The 24,718-nt window shown below is 40.1% G+C and overlaps 1 protein-coding gene and 1 long non-coding RNA gene across 3 annotated transcripts; one reads left to right on the top strand and one right to left on the bottom strand.

Annotated features, from left to right (window-relative positions):
* Nucleotides 1-691: 691 nt before the first annotated feature.
* On the top strand, nucleotides 692-11,109 carry LOC117943881. The gene is made up of 3 exons (XR_004656451.1): nucleotides 692-842; nucleotides 4,814-4,817; nucleotides 11,098-11,109. It is a non-coding gene; the product is annotated as an uncharacterized LOC117943881 (long non-coding RNA).
* On the bottom strand, nucleotides 2,433-18,606 carry si:dkey-195m11.8 (fidgetin). Of its 2 annotated transcripts, none has more exons than XM_034870303.1 (3): nucleotides 18,406-18,606; nucleotides 17,395-17,624; nucleotides 2,433-5,794 (listed from the first exon to the last, which is right to left on the bottom strand). In XM_034870303.1, exons 2-3 carry the CDS (start codon nucleotides 17,417-17,419, stop codon nucleotides 4,641-4,643), a joined length of 1,179 nt encoding a protein of 392 aa, XP_034726194.1. In that variant the 5' UTR covers nucleotides 17,420-17,624; nucleotides 18,406-18,606; the 3' UTR covers nucleotides 2,433-4,640. The 2 variants fall into 2 exon arrangements, with proteins under 2 accessions (XP_034726194.1, XP_034726195.1); XM_034870304.1 differs by having other exon boundaries at nucleotides 18,416-18,583.
* Between the last annotated feature and the right edge of the window lie 6,112 nt (nucleotides 18,607-24,718).

The raw sequence follows: 24,718 nt of genomic DNA on the forward strand, positions 1-24,718 counted from the left end.
GTGGTTTGAGGTTTGTTTAAGATGCAGGGACTTAAGGTGGTGGATGATAATGACCATTATAGTAAAAACTAAGATTTATGAAAAACGGTTTTGGACAAAGGGGTTTTTGCTGTGATATACTTTCACGTTGCAGCAAGGTTACATTTATTGTGGATGAAAGGACAAAAGTTTCGAACATCTGTCACACATCAGCGCTTGCCCTCCGCCCTCCAGACAATAAAGCTGTAGATATGGCTGGTGTTCAATGGAAGAGGGTCAGGATCTTCTCCACTTTTCCTGTCCTTTTATTCTATGCTGGCTTGAGCTTCCTTTGGGCTCAAAACAAACTGTCATTTGCTCTCTTTCTCCTTTGAGGGTGAGCAACTGGAACAGTGATAGGACTTCATCTCCCATATGGTCATGGCAACCAAGTAAACAATAGGGTGAGTACTACAGCCTTGGGCAAAGTGACAAACAGCGACGAAAGCAACGCCATGAAATCTGCACTCACGCAGCTACAGTTTATTGGAAAATAGCATTGTGGACACTGGATTTGTTGAATTTACTGTTTATCGGACCCCAGATGAGACAAGAAGCTAACATTAGCGAATGCTGCGGCCCCTCTGCCTCCCCGTTGCAGGAGACGCTGTATTCGTTCAAAACGCTGTATTAACGTTAGCTACTGTTTTAAAACGTTTTCAAAGTTAGTGTGAGTGCATACCGCTCTAAACAAACATGGAAAATGTAGCTGGTAATGTTCACTCAGCATTTTGTTTTGTTGTTAAACTATGGGTAAAATGAGCGGTGATGTTAAATCACCGGTTTCAGATAACCTCCCTACAGTACCGTCTGTTTGCTGCATGGTAGCTAACATTAGCAGATAAGCCCGTTGATAACAACGTTTTTGTTCATATTTTGGCACGTTTGTGACCGTATTGGTCATGATGACTGAAAGTGTGATGTGAGATGCTAAAAAGAAAACTACATTCTGTTTTCAGTGGACACGGCTGATCCACTGTCTATTGACTAAAATAGTCTAGATTAATTAATAAAATTAATTGTACCATCTGAATTTAATTAGTGCCAAATGACATCTTTGGCACTAATGAAATTACCTCTTTTCAAAAATTGTTTGGGGAATTTTCATGAACAAATGGACCAGTAAAATAACATTAATAAGATTTGAAATTAGCCATCAACATTGGTACCTTAGGATCAACACTGGTTGAATGAAGCAAAGTACATGTAAATAGTGGAACAAAATCCAACTAAAAACAAAATAAAGACTTTGTTGAAGGACATTTAGGGTACGGCAAACAGTTTGGTCAGTGTCATGTGGATGTTACAATACTGTGTAAAGGTAGCAATATGTCATTATTATGCTGTAATATGAATTTGGACATTAGGGTTCAGGATTGCCCGATGGCCAGGGGCAAGTAAAACACCATGTCGGGCAAGTAAAAATAACAACCCACCGGCCCCTTTAGAAGCATCATCGTATCATAATCATTTGATTTAAATGTACCATTGGATAATCAGGAATTGCGTTGGGGCTTGATGCTTTTTGAAGTTGTTTTTTTTTTTTAATTTGTCTACGTTTTTCCTCGAGAAAAACAAAGTTGTATAGGAGCCTGTTAAAATTAAATTTAGTACTTTACTTCGGCCGGTGTAAAAAAAAAGTGAAAAGAAATCGCAGCGTTGAACCCTGGACATGGTCTGTATATTTGTAAAGTTAAATCATTAGTATATTTAAGTGAATGGTAAACCTTGAATAGTCATAGACAAAAAGACAAAATCATTTTTTTGGTGTGATATCTTCATTTCCATGACATAACAGTCTTTAGTGAGGTAGACTATAACAGGTCAAGAATTAGAAACATTGCTCCTTAAACTGGCATGTGAAACGACATAATTTCCATGTACAATGCCTTTACAATGAGGTAGAAATGGTTACAGAGAATGTACAAGATACAACAAAAGTACAACTGAATCACAAAGCTAACACTGAAATGCCATTTTCCATCAGTTGTACAAATTCAACTCCACTTCAATGAATCAGAGTAACATCAAAAAACAGCACATTCTGTTATTTGAAGTGTGTTGGTAACAAAGAACAAATTTGTTTTGTGGCAATAAAGAGCATTCAATTGTTGTAGCTAAGCGCTTAAATAATTTTAAAATCTGGGGGTAAGAATACATTATTATTTTGCATAACACCTTTTTATTTATCAATTTTTTTTCTCCATCATATTTTGAAGCTAAATATTTGCGTGATGATTTTCTTTTGTTCAATTTTATAAATGTGCTTATATTTCCAAATGTAAATACTTTTTCATCACATTGAATTTCAGACTAAATCTGAAGCTGCATTTCAGTCTAAATCTGACTATTAAAGGGGATCCACTCTCTGGCCATGCTTTTATGTAAGTGTTTGGCTTTATTTAAAGCCTTTTGCAACAAAAACATTTGTATGGCACAACTTATAAAGGGATGGCATAGTGGAGCAGCAAAGCTACAACTCGGTGAAAAAAAAGATTTAACTGTACATATTTTCTGACAGTGCACATGCTTAGTAAATATTTAACTTCTCCCTTCATGGTGTCAATTCATGTTAAAGCTCAAATCAAGCTGATTGACTTGTGACAATGTGTGAAGCTGTTTTTCGAAATACTGATATAGGAAAATTGAGATTGGACACTTTATTAAGACATTTAATAAACATACCTATTATAGAGCACATAACGTAATACTGTATGTGTATGTCTTGATATTTTAAAAGTTGTTTAACAGGAGTGCTTTATTTTGACAGTTTGTCCACAAAAAACGTATCCCCACTGCTAACTACACTAACACTTGTCATTCATTTCTCCACCAAAACCTATAAATGAATTACATCTATACATGAAGAAAATATGTTTTATATATCTAAAAACATCATTGATGTACAATATGGCATGTATTGTCCTTTAAAAAAAATATCTGAATTACATTCAACATTTCAGGCCTTGGTACAAAAACCTCAAGTTTAATTTTCTCAGAGCTAAGAAGCTGTGTGTGTGTGTGTGAGTGTGTGTGTGTGTGTGTGTGTGTGTGTGTGTGTGTGTGTGTGTGTGTGTGTGTGAGAGTGTGAGAGTGTGTGTGTGTGTGTGTACATTTTCTACTGTTAGTATCAAAGGCCTTGTAAGTTCATTGTTTCCCTGAAGTGTTCAGAGTTTGTTTTGCTCTTAATAAAAGCCATGGCTCCATTTTCATTTTGCTCCATAAAGCTCCTTACAAACAACCTAGACAATAACATACATTCTTATTTTATCATTCTGAGGTAACAATATTCTTCCTGAGTATTCAATAACACAACTGTAAAACATCCTTTTGAGAGCCAAAAGTGAAGAGTATGCATATAAAAAAACAAAAACACTAGTAGATCCTATAGCACAGAAGCGGGTAGATCTTTAAAAATGTAATGTTGAGTAAAAGTTGTTTGAGGCAGTCACTCAGAAGCATTTATCCTCTGAGACCTGCATGCTTCTCAGTCTGGGCTGTGCATCCAAACAGAAGTAACAAACAGGCTTATGCGACTTTAAATTGTCTGCTCTAAATTCATTTTAGCAGTATGCAGACCTAAGCTTGGTTGTTTGTTTTGTAGATCTGTATAGTCATTATTTATTGTAATAGTTTGACTTTTATAGGTGCAAGCTGCACCATTATTCGCAGATCCTTGAGAAAATATACATGTTAGTTTCAGGATCAGCAAAAATCTGCAAGTTAACAACACGCTTTGAAGATGACCTGTAAATACTCAAATGTTATCATTGTGTAAATGCTAAATACATTTTTAAATGAACCTATAATCTTACATTATTTTCCCGGTTTTTCTCAAAACAATTCCTAAGGGCGGCTTCATGGACAGTATCTATAATGTAGTCATCTGATAAGCAGCTTGTATATACTGGACAAAAACAAAAGTTGTTCAGCAATGAAAAAGGTTTAGAACAAGAAGCAGGACATTGGGATAGAATATCATAAAGAACGTGAAAAGAAGGGGTAAAGGAAACTGAACAAAGTCAAGAATGAGTAAAAGTTGGGGAAAGCAAGGGATGAGCAGGGAAACATCCATTTCTCGAGGCCACACCTAGCCGGAGAGTAAGCTGTGTAAAGTAGCAGTGATTGTGCTGAAGTAGTATGGCAATCTCACCATTTCAGTGGTTGCTCTCCTTACTTTTTGGTCGGTAATGATTTTTGTGGTGTGGTAGAACGTATTGCAGTTAAAGGCCTTTTACATACATAATGGCCAAAAATAATTACACCAACTTCTAAAACAGCAACGTTGCAGTGCTGCTGCCGCAGTAGCAGAAAGAAAATAAATAGGATCCTGAGAGAAACAGACAGTTTTACGTTTAGACTGTCTTAACGCTATCTATGTAGAGAATTCTTACCTCACCCCTAACACTTACCTCCACCTTACAAGGAGAAAATGCCCCTTTGAATCTTTGGAAAAACAAGAATAGTGAAAATGTTAAGGATGCACAAGAAATACCAGTTTTGTGCCCTCTTGTTGTTTTCTACTGAAATTAAACCTTTTTTGCCGCCTTAATCTGTTTGTATTAAGAACCCTGGTTGGTTTCAAAGAGTAAGAGAATCCTCTCAAATGCCAACCAGTGTTGTCAGCGCCCTGCAGTGGGGTCCTCAGATCGTGTGTGTGATGCAGGTAACTTCATAGACATTCTTTGTTGTTGAGGAAAGTTGTGCTCCCCTGACACACTCTCTCCTGCTTGGCCTGATGGTGGGCTGTAGTCCCCTGCCCCGCCATAAGGGGGTGACATCATGCGCTTTCCAGGTTTGTAGGACTGTGGGTCTGAGGTCGAGCTGCTCATATCGTAGCCGTTGCCGTGACCTTTGCTGTGACTGTTTCCATGGCCGTTGCCATACTTTCTGTAGCGTGATCCGTCCACCTCTCCTCCCTCCTGTCCTTCATCTGCCATCTCAAAGGCCTTGCGTTTCAGTGGCACTGCTCCCTCGGAGCTCCCTCCAAGGCTGTGAGATGGGTAGCTGTAATTGCCCCCCACCATGGTGGGCCTAGGGGCCAGAGGAGTGGGGGCACTAATCCCAGGGGGCAGGTAGGAGGCACTGGGGTGGCTGTATCCAGAAGACAGGCTTGTTTGGGGGTAGCACCCTGGAGGGTAGTTGTAGACAGGAGTGCTGGCGCTGTAGCTAGGCACCAGAGTGGGTGCGGCCTGCAAGGAGTGTAGAGGGGCAGGGGGAAGTGCTGGGCTGGGCTGAGGGCAGTATCCTGAGGACAGGTAGGTGCTGTTGTAGGCAGGAGGGTATTCCTGAGATGACGGGGCACTGCAGGAGCCTGCGCCACTGTAGCCTGGCTCAGAGGCCAAGTTACTGCTCACTACTGTCACACTGCCTGTGGTTGGGATGCCCACAGATGCAGAGCCCACCTTGGTGCCAGTTAATGCCTCCAGTCCAGGATAACACTCCATGCCCTGACCCATTGCCCATGGCTCGGATTCAGTTTTCAGGAATGCTCCAGGTTCTGAGTAGGCCCCTGTCGGAGGGCGTTCATAAGACAGCTCCAAGCCTGAGTACTTCTCAGCATAGCGTTTGAGGAGAGAAGAAGCAGTAAGGGCTGATATGTCATCACTTGCCCAAGGGTAACCTGCAGGGGCATAGCTACGGCGACCAGCCGTAGCATAAGGGTCGTGTTTGTGGGCAGATGGCGGTGAGGTAGTAGAGGTGACATCTAGGTGCTGCTCAGGCCACTGAGATAAGGGGGCGGCGTGCTCCGGGGACCAGTGCATCTTCAACAGACCTGACAGAAACAAGACCAAAGCTGGATGAGTCCACACAGTTGTGAAGGGATGTATCAGATGTTGTATCATGAGTAGACATTTTGTCTTGACCAGATATTTGAGGTATTTTGCCTCCTGTGTCTTTCAAATCATAAGCATGCTAAGAGTCTGGCAGCTTCATGAATATCTGCCCTCTTAATCACATCGGCTAGCTGACCCCCTTCCAGAATGTTCAATGCTTACCCTGTGCTCTTAAACACAGTTTCATCCAGGCAGGGGACAACTGTTTTAATCTTTATGTGAAGCCGGCAACATAGCCCCCAGCCTGGTTTCCACGGTGATAAGCCTCTATCAGCCCACAAGCTGCCCTCTGCCTTTGCCTCTCTCACATTAGGGCCATTGTTGTCTCTCTGTGACTTTCTTAGTCCACAAAGCCACCCCCACTGAGCATGTGATCAAATTTGGTCCAAACCTCGGGGGTATGTTGGACAGCGGGAATAGGAGGTGTTCAGTGTGTGGAAGGGGGATCAGAGTAGTTTTCCATCATTCTACATAGAGAGACTGGACCGGTACATCTATCTAACACTGTTGCAAGTGCACCACTTGTTTGAGCAGTCAAAAAATCTGATTTTCATGTCCCATGTGTGATTATACATGCACATTTACACAGAGAGAGTAATCCGCTTGTTTAGTGGTTGTGGGCTTGATTAGCTTTTGCGGGCCTTGTCTTTTTGAACGGGCATTAGGCTGACATTCCAGGCATTGCAGAGAATTATTTAACTGTCCTGAACCCAGGCCTTAGCCAGAGGGGATTCCCTATAACAGCAGTGGACCGTGGACGTAGTCACTGCCTCAGTTTCACCAACAAGGGGGACAAATAATTCCTATGTCAGTATAATTTTTTAATGTGTTATCAATTAATTGGCACCAATATTTTGATATTTTCATTGGATCAGACTGTATTTATTAACACACTGTCATCTTAGTGGTGCATAATAAAAACTATGCTAAAAAATATGCTATGACTTAAATAAATTTGGTACATTCAATCTTTCTTTTTGAAAATAATCTTTCCATTTTGGGGGAATGTTTCTATCTTGTGACAGATAATATCATATACCATAGATGATAGTCTTGCAACCATGTGCATCGTGTTGTGATTGTTTTGTGAGTTACAGTTTAATTTAAGCCTAGGGTTGCATTTAACAATTATTTTCATTGTTGATTTATCTGCTTATAATTCTTTTGACTGATACATTGTTTTCTCAATAAAAGTAGAGAAATTAGTGAAAGATGACCAGTAAAACTTACCATAACAGTCTGAAACCAAAAGATATTATGTTTACAATTATATAGTATGTGGAACCAGATAGAGATGTAATGGTACAGAAAAGTTACAGTTTGGTTTATTCCCTTGTTTAGGAATCACGGTTTGATGTGAGTCCTGTATAGTTGAAAAATAAAAACAAATGCATAAGAATACATTTCTTTTAATTTATTTTACGCAGTCAGGCAAATGTCAAATCCTCTTGATGGGCACTGAGGTGACTTTGGTATACTATTATTATAATAAAAACAAGGAACATTTCAAACATTTCTGTATTACACTGAACAAACCCTTTTACAACTTGTGCATAAGGAGGAGTGTTCCAGTTAGTTCCACCTTGGCCATCACATAACCAACAGTGGAACAACACTGACACACGCTGTCCTCATCTTATACACAACTCTCTCTCTGTTGACATTGTACTTGACCTGGAACCCGCAGACGGGTCTTCCAGCTCCTGCGTTTCATTTACACCCTCCATAATGTGACTGATTTGCATTCCACTTGTTGTGCTAACCTTACAATTGGTTCCAAATGGCATATAACTAAAGGTTACCAAGTGGAACTTGCACTTGTGAACTTAGGGCCAAGCATGACCCCCATATTGCAACGATTCAGAACGAATAAATGAACTGTTTCAGCTCTGGAACCAGAACATTTTTGGTATTTTTGCTTAAAAATTAGAATATAAAAAATAATTTCTAATAAATTATCTGCCCATCTAGTAATCAACAAACTGTTTCAGCTCTATTCAAGCCCCTATCCATCTAGATATTCTACATTTTGGGCCCAGTCTGTTTTTGAAGATTTTATAAGGAGAAATGCAAAGAATCAGGGAATAATTGCAGCAGTAGTAGGTGTTTACACTTACACACTTATTCAATCATACATCTGGTCTGGAACTCTCTACATGTGAATTATGGCAGGTTGTGTCACATGTCCACCAGGACCACCAGATGGGCCTTAATTGGTCCACATGTTGATCCCTAAATGAAATGATCCTTCAGCCCAATAATCCCACTCATCCAATCCAGGGATCGCAGCGCTCTAGACCAGCACAAGCTCCACCACGGATTTGAGGAAATCCCTATTCTGACTGGTCATGGTGCTTATCCCGGGACCAAAATATTAAAGGCACAGAGCAAAAGAAAATCTTATATTACCACCAGCATACAGTCATACTTGGGTAAACATAGCAACACGAAAAAATGCTCAACAGGAAGGAATATGAGAGATACTTCTGTAAACTGACGTTAGAATCCAAATTACTGCATATCATGAGCCTGTAAAGCACTTAACCCTAAGGCTAAATCCCCTTTCTCCATTTTACCCCTAACCCTTGAAACCAAGTGGTAAGGGCCAAGGGTTGAAAACATTCCCCTATAAAATGGGACACCACTTGGTTACATCACCATACAACATTGATCACAAACTTCCAAGATGCCATCTCGTCTATGTCAATTGCGTGGGTTTTGACAACAGTGTCAAATGCAATTAATATTCACCATATTTATGGTGTGTTGTAAATCGGTTTCAGTTGTCATCATTTTGAATGTAATTGATGTTCAGAAAAACATGTTAACAAAAATCTATATTATATTACAGAACTATTAGAACCATAACTTACATTTCACACACTAAAATGGCACTCAAATGTGTAAAACTAAAAGAAGACACACAAGAGCACAAACAAACAAATTAACAAACCTTGCTACATTATTTACATATACAGCCCTGTATCACACAGTGACACAGGAGGAGACAGCAGCTGATCCACTTTCAAGCTAAAAAAGAGCAGAACGTCTTTTAAATAATGTGGTCATGTTGTACCCATTAATAATTGCATTGGTCTTGCATTGTACTCATTTGTAATTAATTCCTCTTCATGAACTTGTATATTGTTGTTGGTTTTGATTTGGGACACTGATGAAATGTAAGGGAAGGGTTCAAAGATTGTTAATCTCATCAGTCACTTAGACACAAAAACATAGGAAAATAGGGTTAAAAAAGGTTGAAAAAAAAGGTAGTTACTAAGTAAACCAGAATATTGGATTAGAGCACACAAGGCTTATGGGAGTGGCACTGCTCTGTGAGAATCTGACAGTTGTGTACAAGAATTAAAGAAGCATTACTGATGAGTTTACTCCTTGTGTTGGCTTTAAGCCTTTAATTTTGATGGGGGCTTAATTTCAAGGCGATGCAACACAACTAATACAGAGCATTGCACAGTCAGGTTCCTGCAAACATGGCGGGAACTACTTCAACTTTACTCATCATCTCTCTCTCTTAGGTCAAATATGCTAAATTTTCTGCCTGCCACACACATCCACCTTAAAGGAGCACAAAAACTTATTCAGACTTTAGCTTAACCCTTATGTTGTCCTTGGGTCAAATTTTTCTATATCAATGTTCTTTGTAAGTACCCAATAACATGATTGATTCTACACAACGCTCTTCAGTTCAAATCTCTACTTTCATGAACTCTTAAGTCTTATTCAATTTTATAGCCGTTTAAAAAAAAAATAGTATTGCGTAAAAGTTAACATACAGTATCCCAGTCTGTGATTATCCATCAACTTACATTCCTTTAATTTTAGTCTAAATAATAACCAATTTCAAGCGTTAGCTTAGCTTAGCAAAGATCCTGCAGGTAACTGGTTCCAAATAGCGACTGCTCCCAATAAGTGACAAAATAACACCAACATGTTCGTATTTACATGTTGTGATTTGTATAGTCACAGTGTGTACAAATAACAACGTCACATAAGACACAGCCATATTCTAACCACATACTAACTGGGAACTATATTCTCAGAAAGGCAAAGCAGTGCTACTTGGGCGGAGTGATTACATAGACAGTTAAAGAAATAGTGATTAACGCAACACGGCACAGTTACTTCCGTCAACAAAACCAATGTGAATTAGAGGATGACACGGGAGTGGATTTTCACTCCTGTCTCGTCCCACTCTCATAGAAAGAAATCTTGTCCCGTCCCACTCCCAGACCAAAGTTTAAAAACTAATCCCATCCCATCATGCTCCTGGTAAATTGAGTCCCACTCCCATCCCGCTCCTGTTTAAACTGACTCACGCTCATGTACCGCTCCCATTTGACGGCAATTTTCGCTTGATGAACGAAGCGATGCTTGGCTGATTCTTTCCCGAATTTGCCTTGCAAGTGTGCCTCTTCAGACCGCTCGTCCCTGACTCACTTGCGTACTTGACTAAGATTAAGCATGTCTTACAAGCAGCATACATCGTGATATCACCGTCACATTCTACTCTCATAAACTTCATTAATATTTCAGACTTTCCAACCAGTTCTGTGAATTTAATAGACATGTCATTACTTCTGACTTTGCGCTGTAAATCATTTTTTGCCACATCGACTTCTCCACAGCTGTTAGCTCCCTCCATCACTGCTCTTTAAATTACGGCGGTAAGCCGTGACAAAAAGCCCGGATGGCTTCTGGGACGGCTGGGTCGTGTAGTTATCTTTTAATTGCGTTACATTGTAGGCGTATTAAAAGGAAAACTACAAAATGGTGCATTTACTTTTTTTTGCATTTAGGTGCATTTAGATTTTTTTGTCGTCTTTGCTATTGATTGGTTGATTCCCGCTCCCGTCTGCTCCCATTAGCCATTTATCCTGTACCGTCCAAATCCCGTGATTAATAGTAAATATGACTCAGATCCTGCAGGAATCCCACTGGAATCCCGTGACCCGTGGGATTCCCGAAAAGATGTCAGCCTCTAATGTGAATAGCTAGCTAGTAGCAAACAACACTGGTGATATGGCTGACTTTGAGGAATTGTCAGAGGATTTTTATTTGGTATAAAACCAAGATCTAGAAAATATATTTTTGTGCCAGAATATACAGACATGGAGTTTCAAATTTTGGAAGCTGATAGAGAAAATGCCGAACAGACGGAGGTGGAGGGGAAAATCAGAACAAACACGAACTGGTAGTGTATATGTGGAATCCAATTCATTAGCAAGGTAAAGGCTACAGTCATGAGCGTAAGCTCTAGCATTGCTAATGTTATTCTGGGATGAAAAGCGCATTTGTGACAGCACAGTAAAGTTACAGGGGATAAATGTAGCCCAAGAACAACTGCATTAGTAGTGACCATTCTATTCATGTAAAAGTGTTACTAACGTTACCGATGTTACAGTCGTTAGTCCTCTGAAAACATAACAGGACACTTACCGTAGCTACCGGGGATCCACTTTGTCCGGTGTGTACTATCGATGGGATGGCCGTATCGTTCAGCACACGTTTTATGGTCCGTGTGGCTAATTCAATTTTTTTGGAATAATAATCCTCAGTGAAATGTTCTGAGTAAACACAGTGGTTCTTGAAGGTGGCTACAGGTGTATTTGGATCCAGAGCAAGTACAGCGATAGATTCAGCGTTCAACGTTTTTGGTTGGAATTCTGCGAAACATCACACTGGTCTCCACTTTTATTTGGCGCAGCGAACACCCATGATTGTAAAATATCCTTTTAGTATCTACTACTAGTAGTACCAGTAGTAGTACTCTGACCAAACTCCGGGCACACTCTCTTGGCCGGGCTTCTCAGGTGCTGCAAGCAAATCACTCTGCCTAAGTAGCACCAGTGCTCTGCCTTCCTGAGAATATAGTTCCCAGTTAGTATGCAGTTAGAATATGGCTGTGTCTCATACCAATCACAACTTGTACTGTAAATTGCAAATTGATGGCGTTATTGTGTCACTTTTTGGGAGCAATAGCTAGTTGGAACCAGTTACCTGCAGGAACTTTGCTAGGCTAAGCTAATGCTGGGGGTGTCAGACAGAGTTACAGCACTCACAGAGATCAGAAGGGTATGTTTTGACTTGTCTAACTAAGGAGGTAACGGTGAATAAGTCCCAATAAGTCTGTGTGTTCTTTTAAGACCCGTGATGGTCGAAATTTGAGGCTGTAGCACTTAAATTAGCTTGCGTTCGATGTATTATTGGTAATTTTATTATGTACTGTATTCTGAGTATTACCCTTTATAAACACATGGCTCGGGTGGTCACTTCACCTTCTATGATTTATTTTTGTCTGTTGTTTTATGCTCTTTGTAAAAGTCTTTGTGACTTATGTTTGTGAAAAGAGCTATACAAATACATTTTAAGTACTTACTTACTTGATCATTATTGTGTGCAATAACACAAAATGATGACGATTTTATATATTATATCAACATATGGCTACAAAATAGTGACCTGTGCATAAATGCTTGTAATGAGTCTTGTGTCAAATTTCCAGTGATATCTATTTTATGGGAAAACTGTTAATTCTTACATATGGACAGATGCAACTCTAAGTACATACAGTAGATCTACTTATTAAAGGGAATACCACCATAATAAAACACTAATTAGTAAAATTATTGAGACATCTCAAAATGCGGAAAACTAATAGTTACTGTAACTGCTCTCTTTATCAGCTGACCACTATTATACATTTATTTATGTTCACATTATATTCCCTGTAGCAGAAGTTCTTTCAAAATGTCACTCTTTGCTAACAGAAAGATAGTCTTAGGCTGAATCTAATTTTTCTGTCTTACTTTCCCTTAATCCCTTCCTCTTAGTTTTGTGCGTTCACGCGAGAGTAAGGGCTGTCCTAATACTCATTTTGATCGAGGGCTAGGGGTAAGACGAAAGGGTGCACAGCCCTTAAAACCAAGGGAGGACGCCAGTTTACTTGAAACCAATGGGTATCCATATACATTGCGCTACAGGCAACAACAGCTGCCAGATCAACCAGAGAGTTCCATAAATGTAGGTATTTCCAGCTTAAATAATTGATTTAAAAATTATGACAGTCTTGTTTTGTAATCTACACAGTTCTGTACATATTTACTTGCAACCATGTTCTTAATTGATAATAAAAAATATGTTAGCTTGCTATACTAACGCTAACAACTAACCGCTAAAATTACATTGCTGATTTGTACAACAGTTCCGTAACCTCTTACTGTTCCCGAGTGCGGAAACATCAGACATCTGTATTAAAGTGAGTATATTAGGGAACAGGGTTTGCGTATTAAGGGGGATGAGTGAAGGAACCCTTAACCCTAATCTAGCACCTCATGTTGGCTCGGGGCTTGGAAACACCCCTTCATTCCTGTCCATGCTTGGCTTACCAAAAAACAAAGATGAGAGCTAAGCCGTCTTGGTACTATGACAGCTTTTTTTAATCATTGTGATTATCATACTGTCAACAAGCACCAGGGTTTCCTCTTTGTCTTTGTTTGGCTACTGGACACATCAGATGAAGGGGACGCTCACAGGCAGGTATGATTAAAAACAGAAACAACAACATAAAAGACCAGTTGGTATTAAAAGAAATATGTATGCCACGCTACAGTACACTGTTTTGAATGTGTGCCTTTGTTACTCCGAGTTATTTTTAATTCTATGTAGGCTCCAACTGTTCACTTCTGTACAAAGGTGTAAACTTCCAACATTTAGTGATCTTGCACCATGAATTAAAAAGCACACTTTAGTGAAATGCCACTGTCACATATAGAGATACAGTTGAGATGTTAGCTCATATCTTCAAAAACCCCGGTGAACCCTACCTTTTCTAGCCAGAGCCCTTTGCGGGTGGGATTTTCTTTCTCATTGAAATTAATGAGAATGCCTACTCATTTGTATCTTTGCAGATAAACCCAACATTTAGCTTAGGTGAGGTGATACTTTGATGGAGATGGATAAACCAAACTCAAGTCTCTGTTCACTACCCAAAAGTTACTAACTAAAATATGGAACTTTTTGTCCACAGCAATAGCTCTGGGTGATAATCTGAGCAGCTATATCTCTTGTCTGCTTGCTGCCTGACTTCCTAGCTTCGATACTGGAGGTTATGTAATGAGTGAAGATTGAATCACATAGTGAAATGTCACAGTAATAACTTTTGCTAAAATGCATTTATTGTGAATCCTAATGTAGTTGTGTTTACCTACTCTCACATTCACTTTTTAACATAGACCACTAAAAGTTGTGGTGAAGAGAATGTTTACCCTTCAAAAAGGCTTTGTTAGATGAAAAATAACCAATTTGTGTAGCATTATTGAGAGGAGCAAGATAACATCAGAAGAGGAGATGGCCTGTTAGAGGGTGGGACGTGTTGAGGCAAGAGGGGATCAAACAAAACCAGGTTAGAGGGAAATACTAACATCCCAAGCAGACCAATCATGCAGACACATCCCAGTCACCTATCTCTTCTCCTTATTACAACCTATACATGAATGCTACATAGCCCAAGGGTTTACCGAACAGCAGAATATGAAGTCTGTGTGTGTGTGTGTGTGTGTTTGTGTGTGTGTGTGTGTGTGTGTGTGTGTGTCAGTGTGTGTGTGTAAATCAGGGACTAGGGTGCTTGGAAACAGGAACCTGCCTGATCCATCCAATAAAGAGATGTGCTGAGTGTAATTTTTTCAACTCGCTATCAAGGTGTTAACAAGCTCCACTAAAATCAGTTTTAGTGCTCACTTCTTAATGAGATAAGATATTGATAGGATATGTAACAAATCCATCAAATGATTTTTTCTTTTAATTATGCAAGTCATGGGTGTTTTCTTTGTGTCAGTGGATGTTAGCCTGACTCGTGGGCCACTGCATGGTCACGATGAGTAATTAGGGGTTAATTAGATGAAAGTACGTGTGGGGGAGGTGTTGACTGGAATGGGGATTTGGGGGTTGTGAGGCATTAGAGGAGGTTTTGCTCGCCGGTTTGGTTGGCTAGATAAGGAGTGCTTTTACTCCACTTACAATAAACAAAAAGACTAACATTTCCTGAGGATGGGCAGACATCTAGACACACACACCACACTGCACACACAGACTCGAACAAACTCCTATACTGTGCTTTGGTTGCTGTGTTTAGCTTCAGCTGGCCAACCAGCGGAGGAACTCTTGGTCATCTATGGGATGAGTCAGGCTGCTGGAATGTCAGGAATCTAACCTGAGATCTATTTACAAAGCACATATCCTCTCTATTCGCTTATCACACACTGTGAACTCTAAGGGTAAAGGAACAGAGGGAAAAAACATGCACGTACAGTGCTGAGGAATGACCATATCAGCTGTTTGCACATTATTGGGCAATTTGTATTAATTCATTTACACCACTGCTTGTAAGATCAATATAGAACACATCAGAAGAGAAATGGGATATTAATATACATGGATATACATATTCTTGTAGCAATTGACAATGGGCTACACACACACATGACACAGCTATTTCTGTCTGCCTTCCCAACAAAATAAATTAGGGTTATATTGTTTGGTAAGCAATGATCATAGTTTAAAGCCAGTGTAAAGGATAATCTGCTGAGAAGAAAACACTCCCTCTTGCTCCTCTTTCCCCTTCCCCCTTTTCATCAGGCCCACACAGTCCACCAGGGCACACTGCTGTCAGCCAAACAACCACTGTATCATATCTGATTCATGTTTACACATATCTAACCTACAAGTCATTACTAACTCCAAATCAAATGACAATTTAAGTCAGAAAATGGCTTTTCTTGGTCAAACAGACACATCCAACCACACAGATTTAACTTGAAGCACAACTGAGAAACTAGTTTAGTTTAATTCATTTTTTATCCTCCTTTTCCGGTCATTTTATTTTTAAATCAGATTTTTCCTAACAAGACCTCCCTCCTTCTCTCTCTATGCTGAAGCAAAGACATGACTGTGTGTCCAAGCCTGTGTGGTCAGTTTCCCCATCCCCCACTCCTTTAGCTCACACACATGTGGCAGAAGCTGGCCTGGCCCCTCTTTGCTTATTGTGTCCACTCATATATCAGGCTGCAGCTGACCAGTCCCTCCTCACGTCCCCTCCATCTGCCCTTCACTTTGCTCTTTCTCTGTCATTTTATTGCCATCAGCATGGGTCTTTACTATAACACATAATGAGGATCTAAGGTGTGCTACAATTTACTTAACAAGCCTTTATGATTACTATGGAGGACTAATGTTTGTGTGTGTGTGTGTGTGTGTGGGGGGGGGGGGGGGGGGGGTGGAGGAGGCAAAGAGTGATGTTTATTTGTCTCTCTATACAGAACTAATGAGAAGCTGGTGACACCAGGTTACTAATGACCTGGCTTTCATTCACATAATAGCGTCACCCTGGTAACTGCCATCTTAAAAGGGCTAAAACTTCTAATAATCATTATGGTCCGAGCCCGTAATGAGGTGTGGGTGATTGTGATTGTATGTTTACTTGTTTGTGTCTGTGTTTGTGCGTGTGTGTGTGTGTGTGTGTAAGCGCAGACGGACAAGAAATGTGTAAGTCTGTGATATTTGATCAAAGTATTTAGGTTGTAAAACAATTAAATACCATCATAATATTGTGTGTAGTTGATGTTTCTGTGGGAACAAATCTGACGAGATGCTGTGAGTCTTGTTGAGGGAGGAATGTGACAGACGTATGTTACTAGAACTTCTGTCTGCACATAAAACTCCATCCGTCTCCCTAGACGTTTTTTTGATTTTTATCTATGTGCATCTGTGCAGCTTTTTAGAATATTATAACCTAGAAGTAAATCCCTGTTGCATTATTCCAATCAGGTTAGCCTTGTAATCCTTTTAAGCTTAGCCTAATCAATAGCCCAGTCAATCAATATAAGCATATTCATCAGCCTGGATAGCAACCTCTCATGATTAGCACATACACAAGTGAGGCCTGTGCTGTGATGCGTAACAGAGATTTTTGTGCTTTCATCTTTTTCCTTAAATAAAGATACAGTAAGTGTGCCTCCAGAATCTCACAATGTGATGGTGCTATCATTGTTTAAAAATAAATAAAACCAAAATTTGTTGTATCTTCCATTCTAAAAGAAAGTGCTTCTGTTTATGCTGCTCCTTAGAAGAGATAGACAGTGGTGCTTAAGTTGCTGTCTGTCTAAACAAGTTGTTACTATACTATATTCCCATGGAGGGGCTGAAAAAACCAAGACTGAACACTTTCTGTGAAATTCCTCAATGCAAGCCTGGAGACTCAGCTGTTAAAGCCATTAGCATATCTTCCTTCTCAAAATGACTTCTTAGAGACCCCCCAGCCCCTCACTTCCCTCTACTGAGCCACAGGAGATGAGTCATGGACAAAAGAAGAGCCAGAAGAAGACGTACAGAAAAACAGATTCAAATTAATACTATGTCACATTGTTCAATTACAATATGAGACACTTATCGTTAGACATCCCCGTAACGACATTAATCCTCTATACACAAATTAAAAAAATAAATAAAGGTAGTGCAGACTTACTGTATGGGGTGACAGGACTGAGCATTCTGCAGCCCTGGCCTCAGGTAAAGAGGAGAGGACCGGGACCACTTGGTGCTAGTGAGGGCCCAGCTGCATGCTGCGGGGCTTCCCCGGGCTGCTGCTTCTCTTGCTGCTGGTGGTTGTGTAGCTGTTGGCTCGGCTAGTAACTGGCCTGCTGGACCCCTCCATGGTTCATTTCACAGTTCAACAACGCGCTGACACACTGCCACCTAAATAGCACACACATGGCAATGTCAGAGCTAGAAGACAGTGAATAAGATGAGGATGTTTATTTTGATTGCAGCCACAGCAAGATTGCAGGGATATATTGTATATGTATAAAGTACAAATAATAAAAATTTGTTTGCATGTGTCATATGTTGAATTCAGTATTCCCGTTTTAAAGACTTTTGTGAAAATAACTTTTGGTCAATTTCTTGCAGAAAGCAACTGATATTGACTCATAATGAGTTTCTCATGCGTTGACTTTTACTTTCCTCAGTTTATGTGCATGCATGTGAGTGACCGATCAAGACAGAGTTTGAATGCTAAATGTCCTGACAGAGAGGGGGCTTTTACCATCAGACCACAGCACCGCATGGCCAAGCAGAGACAAGTTTCTAATTATTTGAAGCCACCCACGGTTGAACACAAACACTGCAATCTACAACAGCAAAAGTAACTTTGTACTCTCTGCAGAGAAAGGAAGCTATGATGTCTGCCATGGAATACATGAGGAGAAAACTGAAGAACGAGAAGGGGAGTGCTGTGTGACATGTAACCCTGGTTTGGCACATAGAGGAAAAACTATTGACATATGTATGAAGAGGATAAACTATAACAGTACAATTAAGTAAGAAGTACATAAAAGAGGGCATCTCACACAGAAAGAGAGAATAGAAAGAATTGAAAATGATAGGAATGTGCAAGAAGCAGCAGAAACATTGTCATTACTGCTAAAAGGAGATAAAAGCTAAATATTTTTCAACAAGTGAGTGTATGGTTACTGACCTGATCATACCTGGATTTGCTCGATGAGTGGTTCAGTTAGGAAAGTAATCCACTATTCCACAAAGTACAACAGAGGAGCCAATGTAAATGTTTATGTGTGAGGTTGTGTGTTTGTGTGTGAGAGAGGCTTGTGCTCTCTTCTGGGACCCTATCCTCTCCTACACTCCTTGCTCGCCCTCCAGCTTCCCGCTCCCTCCCCCCTCTCGCTCTCCCTCGCCCAGTGACAACAGAGCAGCACGTACATCCCCTCCCCCAACCACGCCACCCCTCCCCCTCCTCCTTCTCCCTCTCTTTTGTTAAAACTATTTCAGCAGGAAGAGAGAGAGAGAGAGAGAGGGAAAAAGTGACCAATCATGCAGTGTCAGAAAAGACAGAAAGAAAAGACTGTTTCCCCCTGTTGCTGTGTGTGTGTGTGTGTGTGTGTGTGTGTGTGTGTGTGTGTGTGTGTGTGCGTGTGCGCATGAATTTCTGCATGTGTGCAAGTGTGAATGCATGTTTTTTTTTTTTTATTGTAGACTTTCAGTGTGATGAATAAGCATGTGGAACACATGCTACTGAAAAATTGTGAATTTTCTTCTTCACCAATCACATGAGAAGTTCAGTTATTGTCAATGACTTTTATTGATCTGGTACATTGATCTTAGTGGCGTTGGGAGGGTGGAGTTGAAACAACCATGTCAATATTACCTAATTCTTGTCGTGTAGTACCCCATCCCCCTTACACACACACACACACACACACACACAGACACACAGCTTGCACACATGCATGGAAAGCAGTAAATGACCTCCACATTGGCCTCAAATCTTTGACTAAGAAGTAGGTACATTTCTTTACCTGTAATGTATCAATATCTGATATTGTAATATATACACATCTTTTTTATATTGATTTCTTTCCAGGAGCTTATTCAACCTTTTTCCCTTAAAACCCTATTTCTCTCCCCAGTCCCTCAAACATAGGAACACAGCTGTGGCTCTGCATTTAGAGTTGTGGAGGAGGCGGGATAAGCTGGTCGACTCCTCATGTTACTCTGCTGTAAACATTCAAGGCCCTGCAGGACACACTCCTTCTGCTTTGGGCCCTGCACCACACACACACACACACACACACACACACACAAACACCAGCACATGTTTGACATGTGTGAGCCATGTTTCAGAATGTGGTGGTTCACAGCTCAAGCTGTAACTTTCCTTTGCAATTTCATTTTATTGGACCGTAATCACATGGCTATGATTACAAAGCAGTTTTAAAAAACAACCTTACAATAGTTGGTGATTGCAGTCCTTCTTATTTATGGAGATAAAGTGGCCATAAGTGGACTATCATCTGAGAGAACTGTGAGTTAGATTTTTGCTAACAATAGCCGTAGAGCTGGATGCTTTTTACAATACCTTTCATCAGGTGAGGAGTAATGGCTAGTGCAGTGCTCAGCTCTTTCTCCCTTACCTGCTTTGCTGACTGACTGTGAAAAAAAGCCACGCTGTTATTTTGCAGGCTAGGAAACAATACATCTAAACAATCCCAAATGTGCTGCAGGGGATTTTCTTTACATCATAGATAAGGTAGGCTGTTTGATACATTCTCACTGCCGAGTCGAAGCCCCCAGATGTGGTCTCTTGTTACGTCAGGAACACCTCCCGATGTAGCCATGCGGCCCTAAGCAGGTCACTGAGGCAAGCAGCGGGACAAAGGGCAGAGTGGGTGCTAATGACAGGCGAGCAAAAAGGTGCGGCTATCAGCAGGTTGGAGAGCAAGTTTACTGGCAGAGACGGGAAGAGAAATTTCCTTTTACAACTCAACTGCTGGAACAGATATAACACACAGGAAGACAGATTTTTTTCACACACACACACACACACACACAGGTATGTTGAAAATTGGACATGGTAACTCTAAACGTGGGTCCCTTTGGCCTAGTGGGTGGGATAGGTCACGTGATAGTGACCCAGAGAAGCTCAGCTGTTTGCCACTCTAATTCTGTCTCAAGCAGCTGAGCACAGATCCACAGCTCCACTGAACTGTCCCCGTAATGATAATTTTGTGTGTGTGTGTATGTATGTGTATGTATGTATGTGTGTGTGTGTGTGTGTGCACATGTGTACACAACCGGACCATTGTTGTAGTAATCGTTGAAAGTTAGATAGCTGGAAATACAATTGCCCAACATGTACAGAAAATTATGTGAGGGGTGAATTATCAGGTAGCGAGAGAGAGAGAGAGAGAGGGCTAAACAGGAACAGGAAATCTTTGGAAAGAGAAGAGGAAATGTGTGTATTGTCTACTACAGGCAATGTCACTGTCAGCAAAGTACTCAGCTTTTACCTAAAAAACTATCAATGCATTAGTAGTGCACTAGTAGAGGTATTTCATGTGTCTTTTTCCTCTGTGTCATAGACCTCCAGTGTTGTTCAAAAATTACCAGTGAGTCCCACAGTTACTGGGTGATATGGTCTTTCATTACGACAAACATGGGTGCTGTAGTTATTTTTAATCAATACACATCTATTTGCCAAACATACTTACTAGAGCACTAAATTTGCATTAATCTGCGGGTTAAAATAGTCTCCAACCAATGATAGAGTGCTGAGCTGTTTTTAGGAAATTACTGAGCCTTTTTTGAAAAATTACACTACGTGTGTGAACTAATTGTATAGTTTTAGGAACAAGTGGGCTTGAGTATGAGTGAAACATGGTAGGAAGGTCAGAGTATTGAGAGACAGACTTATTCTTGGTTTTAAATTCATTAATGTGCTGGGTAAATGCACTTTTACACAGAAACTGGAGACAAGCACACGCGGTATATGCACAGAAGAGTATACAGTAATTATGCTAATAATATTATTACATTACATTACATATGCTGATGTTTTTGTTGACTTCTCATTCTCATGGCCATCATGTCTGGGAAACATAATATTGACTCTAATCCTCATCCTTAAGAAAATCAATAAGAGATACAATTGGCACACACACACACACACATGCACACATGCACACAGACCCACACACACACACACACACACACACACACACCACAGTCTTTACATTGCCAGACCTAGCTCCACAGCAATGTGGTGTAAGGTCTAGTTACACCACAAATACATTTAAGGATAGAAGCAAAAATAAGCTTTTTTGAACCAATCACAATTGTCGTGGGCAGTGCTAAGTTCCGGACAGGAACTTGTTTTGGTGTTACATTTTCACCCTGCAAAAGAAAACATAAAATATTAAAGAATGTTATCTGTTCAAGCAATACAGTAATGTGAGCTGTTTAAATTAGCTGGATACATGGTTAAACGTCATGTGCTCTTGTCAGTGTATGACCATGGGTACTTTGACCACAGCAATTCCACCAATTGTTTGCAAAACGTGCCAGTTAGATAGTAAATGCGTGTTTCATGTAAATATTTACAATCATTCACGAAAAGAACCAAGCAGGCCTGCGTTGTTGCTTGGTCCAAATTAACTTGAAAATTTGCCATTTTTAGCATGTAGCTTGCCAGCTCGAGGTTGTTTCCTCTAGCGAAGGGATTTTGAGAATGGCAACACACGAAGAGCGTAAGGTAAGGGACAAAGTCAAATTGCCCTCAACAGCATGCATTTGGTACGGTAAATGGCAGGTAATTGGATCCAGAAGCTTTAACGGATAACGGATCTGTGTGTAATTTTTTTGAAGTGCCCATATTATGAAGAAAAAAATCTCTTTTTCTTCTTGGGGTGTTATTTTGTGTCTCTGGTGTTTTCACACCCATGCAAACATCAAAATATGCCCGGATCTCTACGTTAGCCACCAACTAGCCTGTTCTCAATGGCAAAATGAGAATGGCAAAAACTGCTACAACAGACACTAGTTCACCATAATGTCCAAAAGAACTACTTCCATGTCCCTGTTCTGGAGGTATTCTACAAGCACGTCCTTTTTTAGAAGAAGTCTCCCAGCTAATCCTGCCTTGTGCTGACCAAAGTTGAAGAAAGAGTTATCTAACTGATGTGATCTTACCTAGCTACTATACACGTGCAAATCCTAACAAAGATTAGTACACAAGTGAGATGTCACACTGTGTAGCTAAAACAAGTGAGATGTCTCACTCCGTAGGTAAAACCGAGACCCAAACACACAGGTTGAAAACAGGATCTGCAGCAATTTGCAGTACAACAAAAATATGGTGTTTTTTTGAAAATGAAACCATATAAACCTATTCTAGTACAACCTCAAAATACAATTATGAACCTGAAAATGAACATAACCTGGGCGCTTTAAGGTAATGAAGCATAAAGAATAATGATTTTTATGATATGATTTTGATTCACATTGTTTAAATCAACATGACAGTTGATTAAAGGAAGTTTACTGCATGCATGCATGCACGCAAACGCACGCACGCACACACACACACACACACACACACGATTGCACGCCACACAAAAATGCAGCACCGTGCTTCATGTTAGAGTGGATTATTGTTCTCTGGTATAGAGAACACAATATCCAAGTCTAGTAATAGAGGTTAGATTAATTGCTGACAAATCTGTATTCAGCAGTTCCCTTTCTCTCTGCTTAACAGATTTATGACAGAGATTGATGGAGGGGAGGGACGAGCCGAGAGCCCCTTCTGTTCAGTAAGAAAAGAGGACAACAGCTCACTGAGCCAAATGAAAATGGGAAAGAAAAAAAAGACAAACAGGATTGCTTTGGTTGGATGTTACACATGACTAACAGATTTTGTCTTGGAGTTTGTAAGAGGTACACATTGCCATATTTTAGGCTTTTGAAACCAGAAAAGTTACCACCAAAAAATCATGTTTATTATTGTATTCTTCACAGTCAATATGTTGAATGTTAGCATAAAAGTCTAAAGTCATACCTACAAATTACTATTTACGGAGCACCAAGAGATATACGTAGGGATTTTTCACAGCACATAGGGACGGCTATGGCTCAGGAGGTTGAGTGGTTGTCCACCAATCTGAGTGCCAGTGATTCGATCCCTGGCCCCTGCATGTTTTTGAAGTGTTCCTGATCAAGACACTGAACCCCAAATTGCTAAATGATTTAACAAATGGATGATGGTTGAATGATTATCTAATGAGCAGGTGACCCTTTACCACTTCCACTTTTCATACTGTGTATGGTACTCTCAGTGTATGAAAGTGTGTGATAGAGAACTTTAAATGTTTGCTAAGACTAGAAAACATTTTAACTGGTCATTGTAGGAAAAACACACGTTAGTTATAACATTAATGATGGCTCTGTTGTATTAAATTTGGCCAGTAATTCATGACAGTGTGACAGTGAGCCAGAATGCACAATGCCAGGGCACCTAAAACTGAAGCAGCTAAATGGAATTCAGCCACAATTATTTTATTATTCGCACCTGTTATTGTCAAAATATCTTCTGTGTAAAAAGGTAACTCTGGCAAGCATAAGTTCTTACATCTGTTACATAACTGTTTTTGTCAAAATTGAGCTAATGTTGATTATCATTAAATATTAGAAACCAGGAAGATATACAGTATATCTTTCTTAAAAGGAACAGTTCCACACTGTGGGGAATCCCACAATAAATATCTATCTATCTATCTATCTATCTATCTATCTATCCACATAACGGTTTATTTTCTAGGAGTAAAGTAAGAAGATCAATACCACTCTCAGATATGAGTGGTTCTCATCTAACACTTGGCAAAAAAAGCAAATAGCTTTTGTTCCTCACTTGCTCTTCAGAAACTACTCACAATTTTGTAACCTGCATTGTAAACTGTTACCAAGCTTATATGTATATTTTCCCAAATGACACCTGTGCATTCCCTGATGTGAAAACCTACTGCACAGGAAAACTCATGCACACTGCAGAGAAGATTGTCAATACACACACAATCTTGTATCAGCTTAGATGCTCCATGGCAAAGACATTGCAAACTATTTAGAAAAAAATCATGAATACTTCCCAAATGACTGCTAATTATTCAGCATTTTGTGGCAGCCCCCCATAAAAGAAACATGCATTCCTCTCTGCATTCCGGCTCTAGTTAACTCTTCAGCTTTCTTCCACAAAAACCACAGGGCCTTCACATGAGCACAAAGGATGTCTTTGTACACTTAAGTCTCAGAACAGAGACAATCGGGCCAGGGTACCGTCTCAGCTGATGTCCTGTGTTGGCTATGAGCCAATAATAATAATAATAATCAATACACAAACAGACAAGCTGAAAGTACATAGAAGGTAAATGTGTTGTGTATATCTTGACCAGCTGGCAACATTCAAGCGTGATGTGGGGGATCCAACACAAGTTAATGGATCAGCC

The sequence above is a fragment of the Etheostoma cragini genome, chromosome 4 (assembly GCF_013103735.1).
Source record: "Etheostoma cragini isolate CJK2018 chromosome 4, CSU_Ecrag_1.0, whole genome shotgun sequence".
Lineage (NCBI taxonomy): Eukaryota > Metazoa > Chordata > Actinopteri > Perciformes > Percidae > Etheostoma > Etheostoma cragini.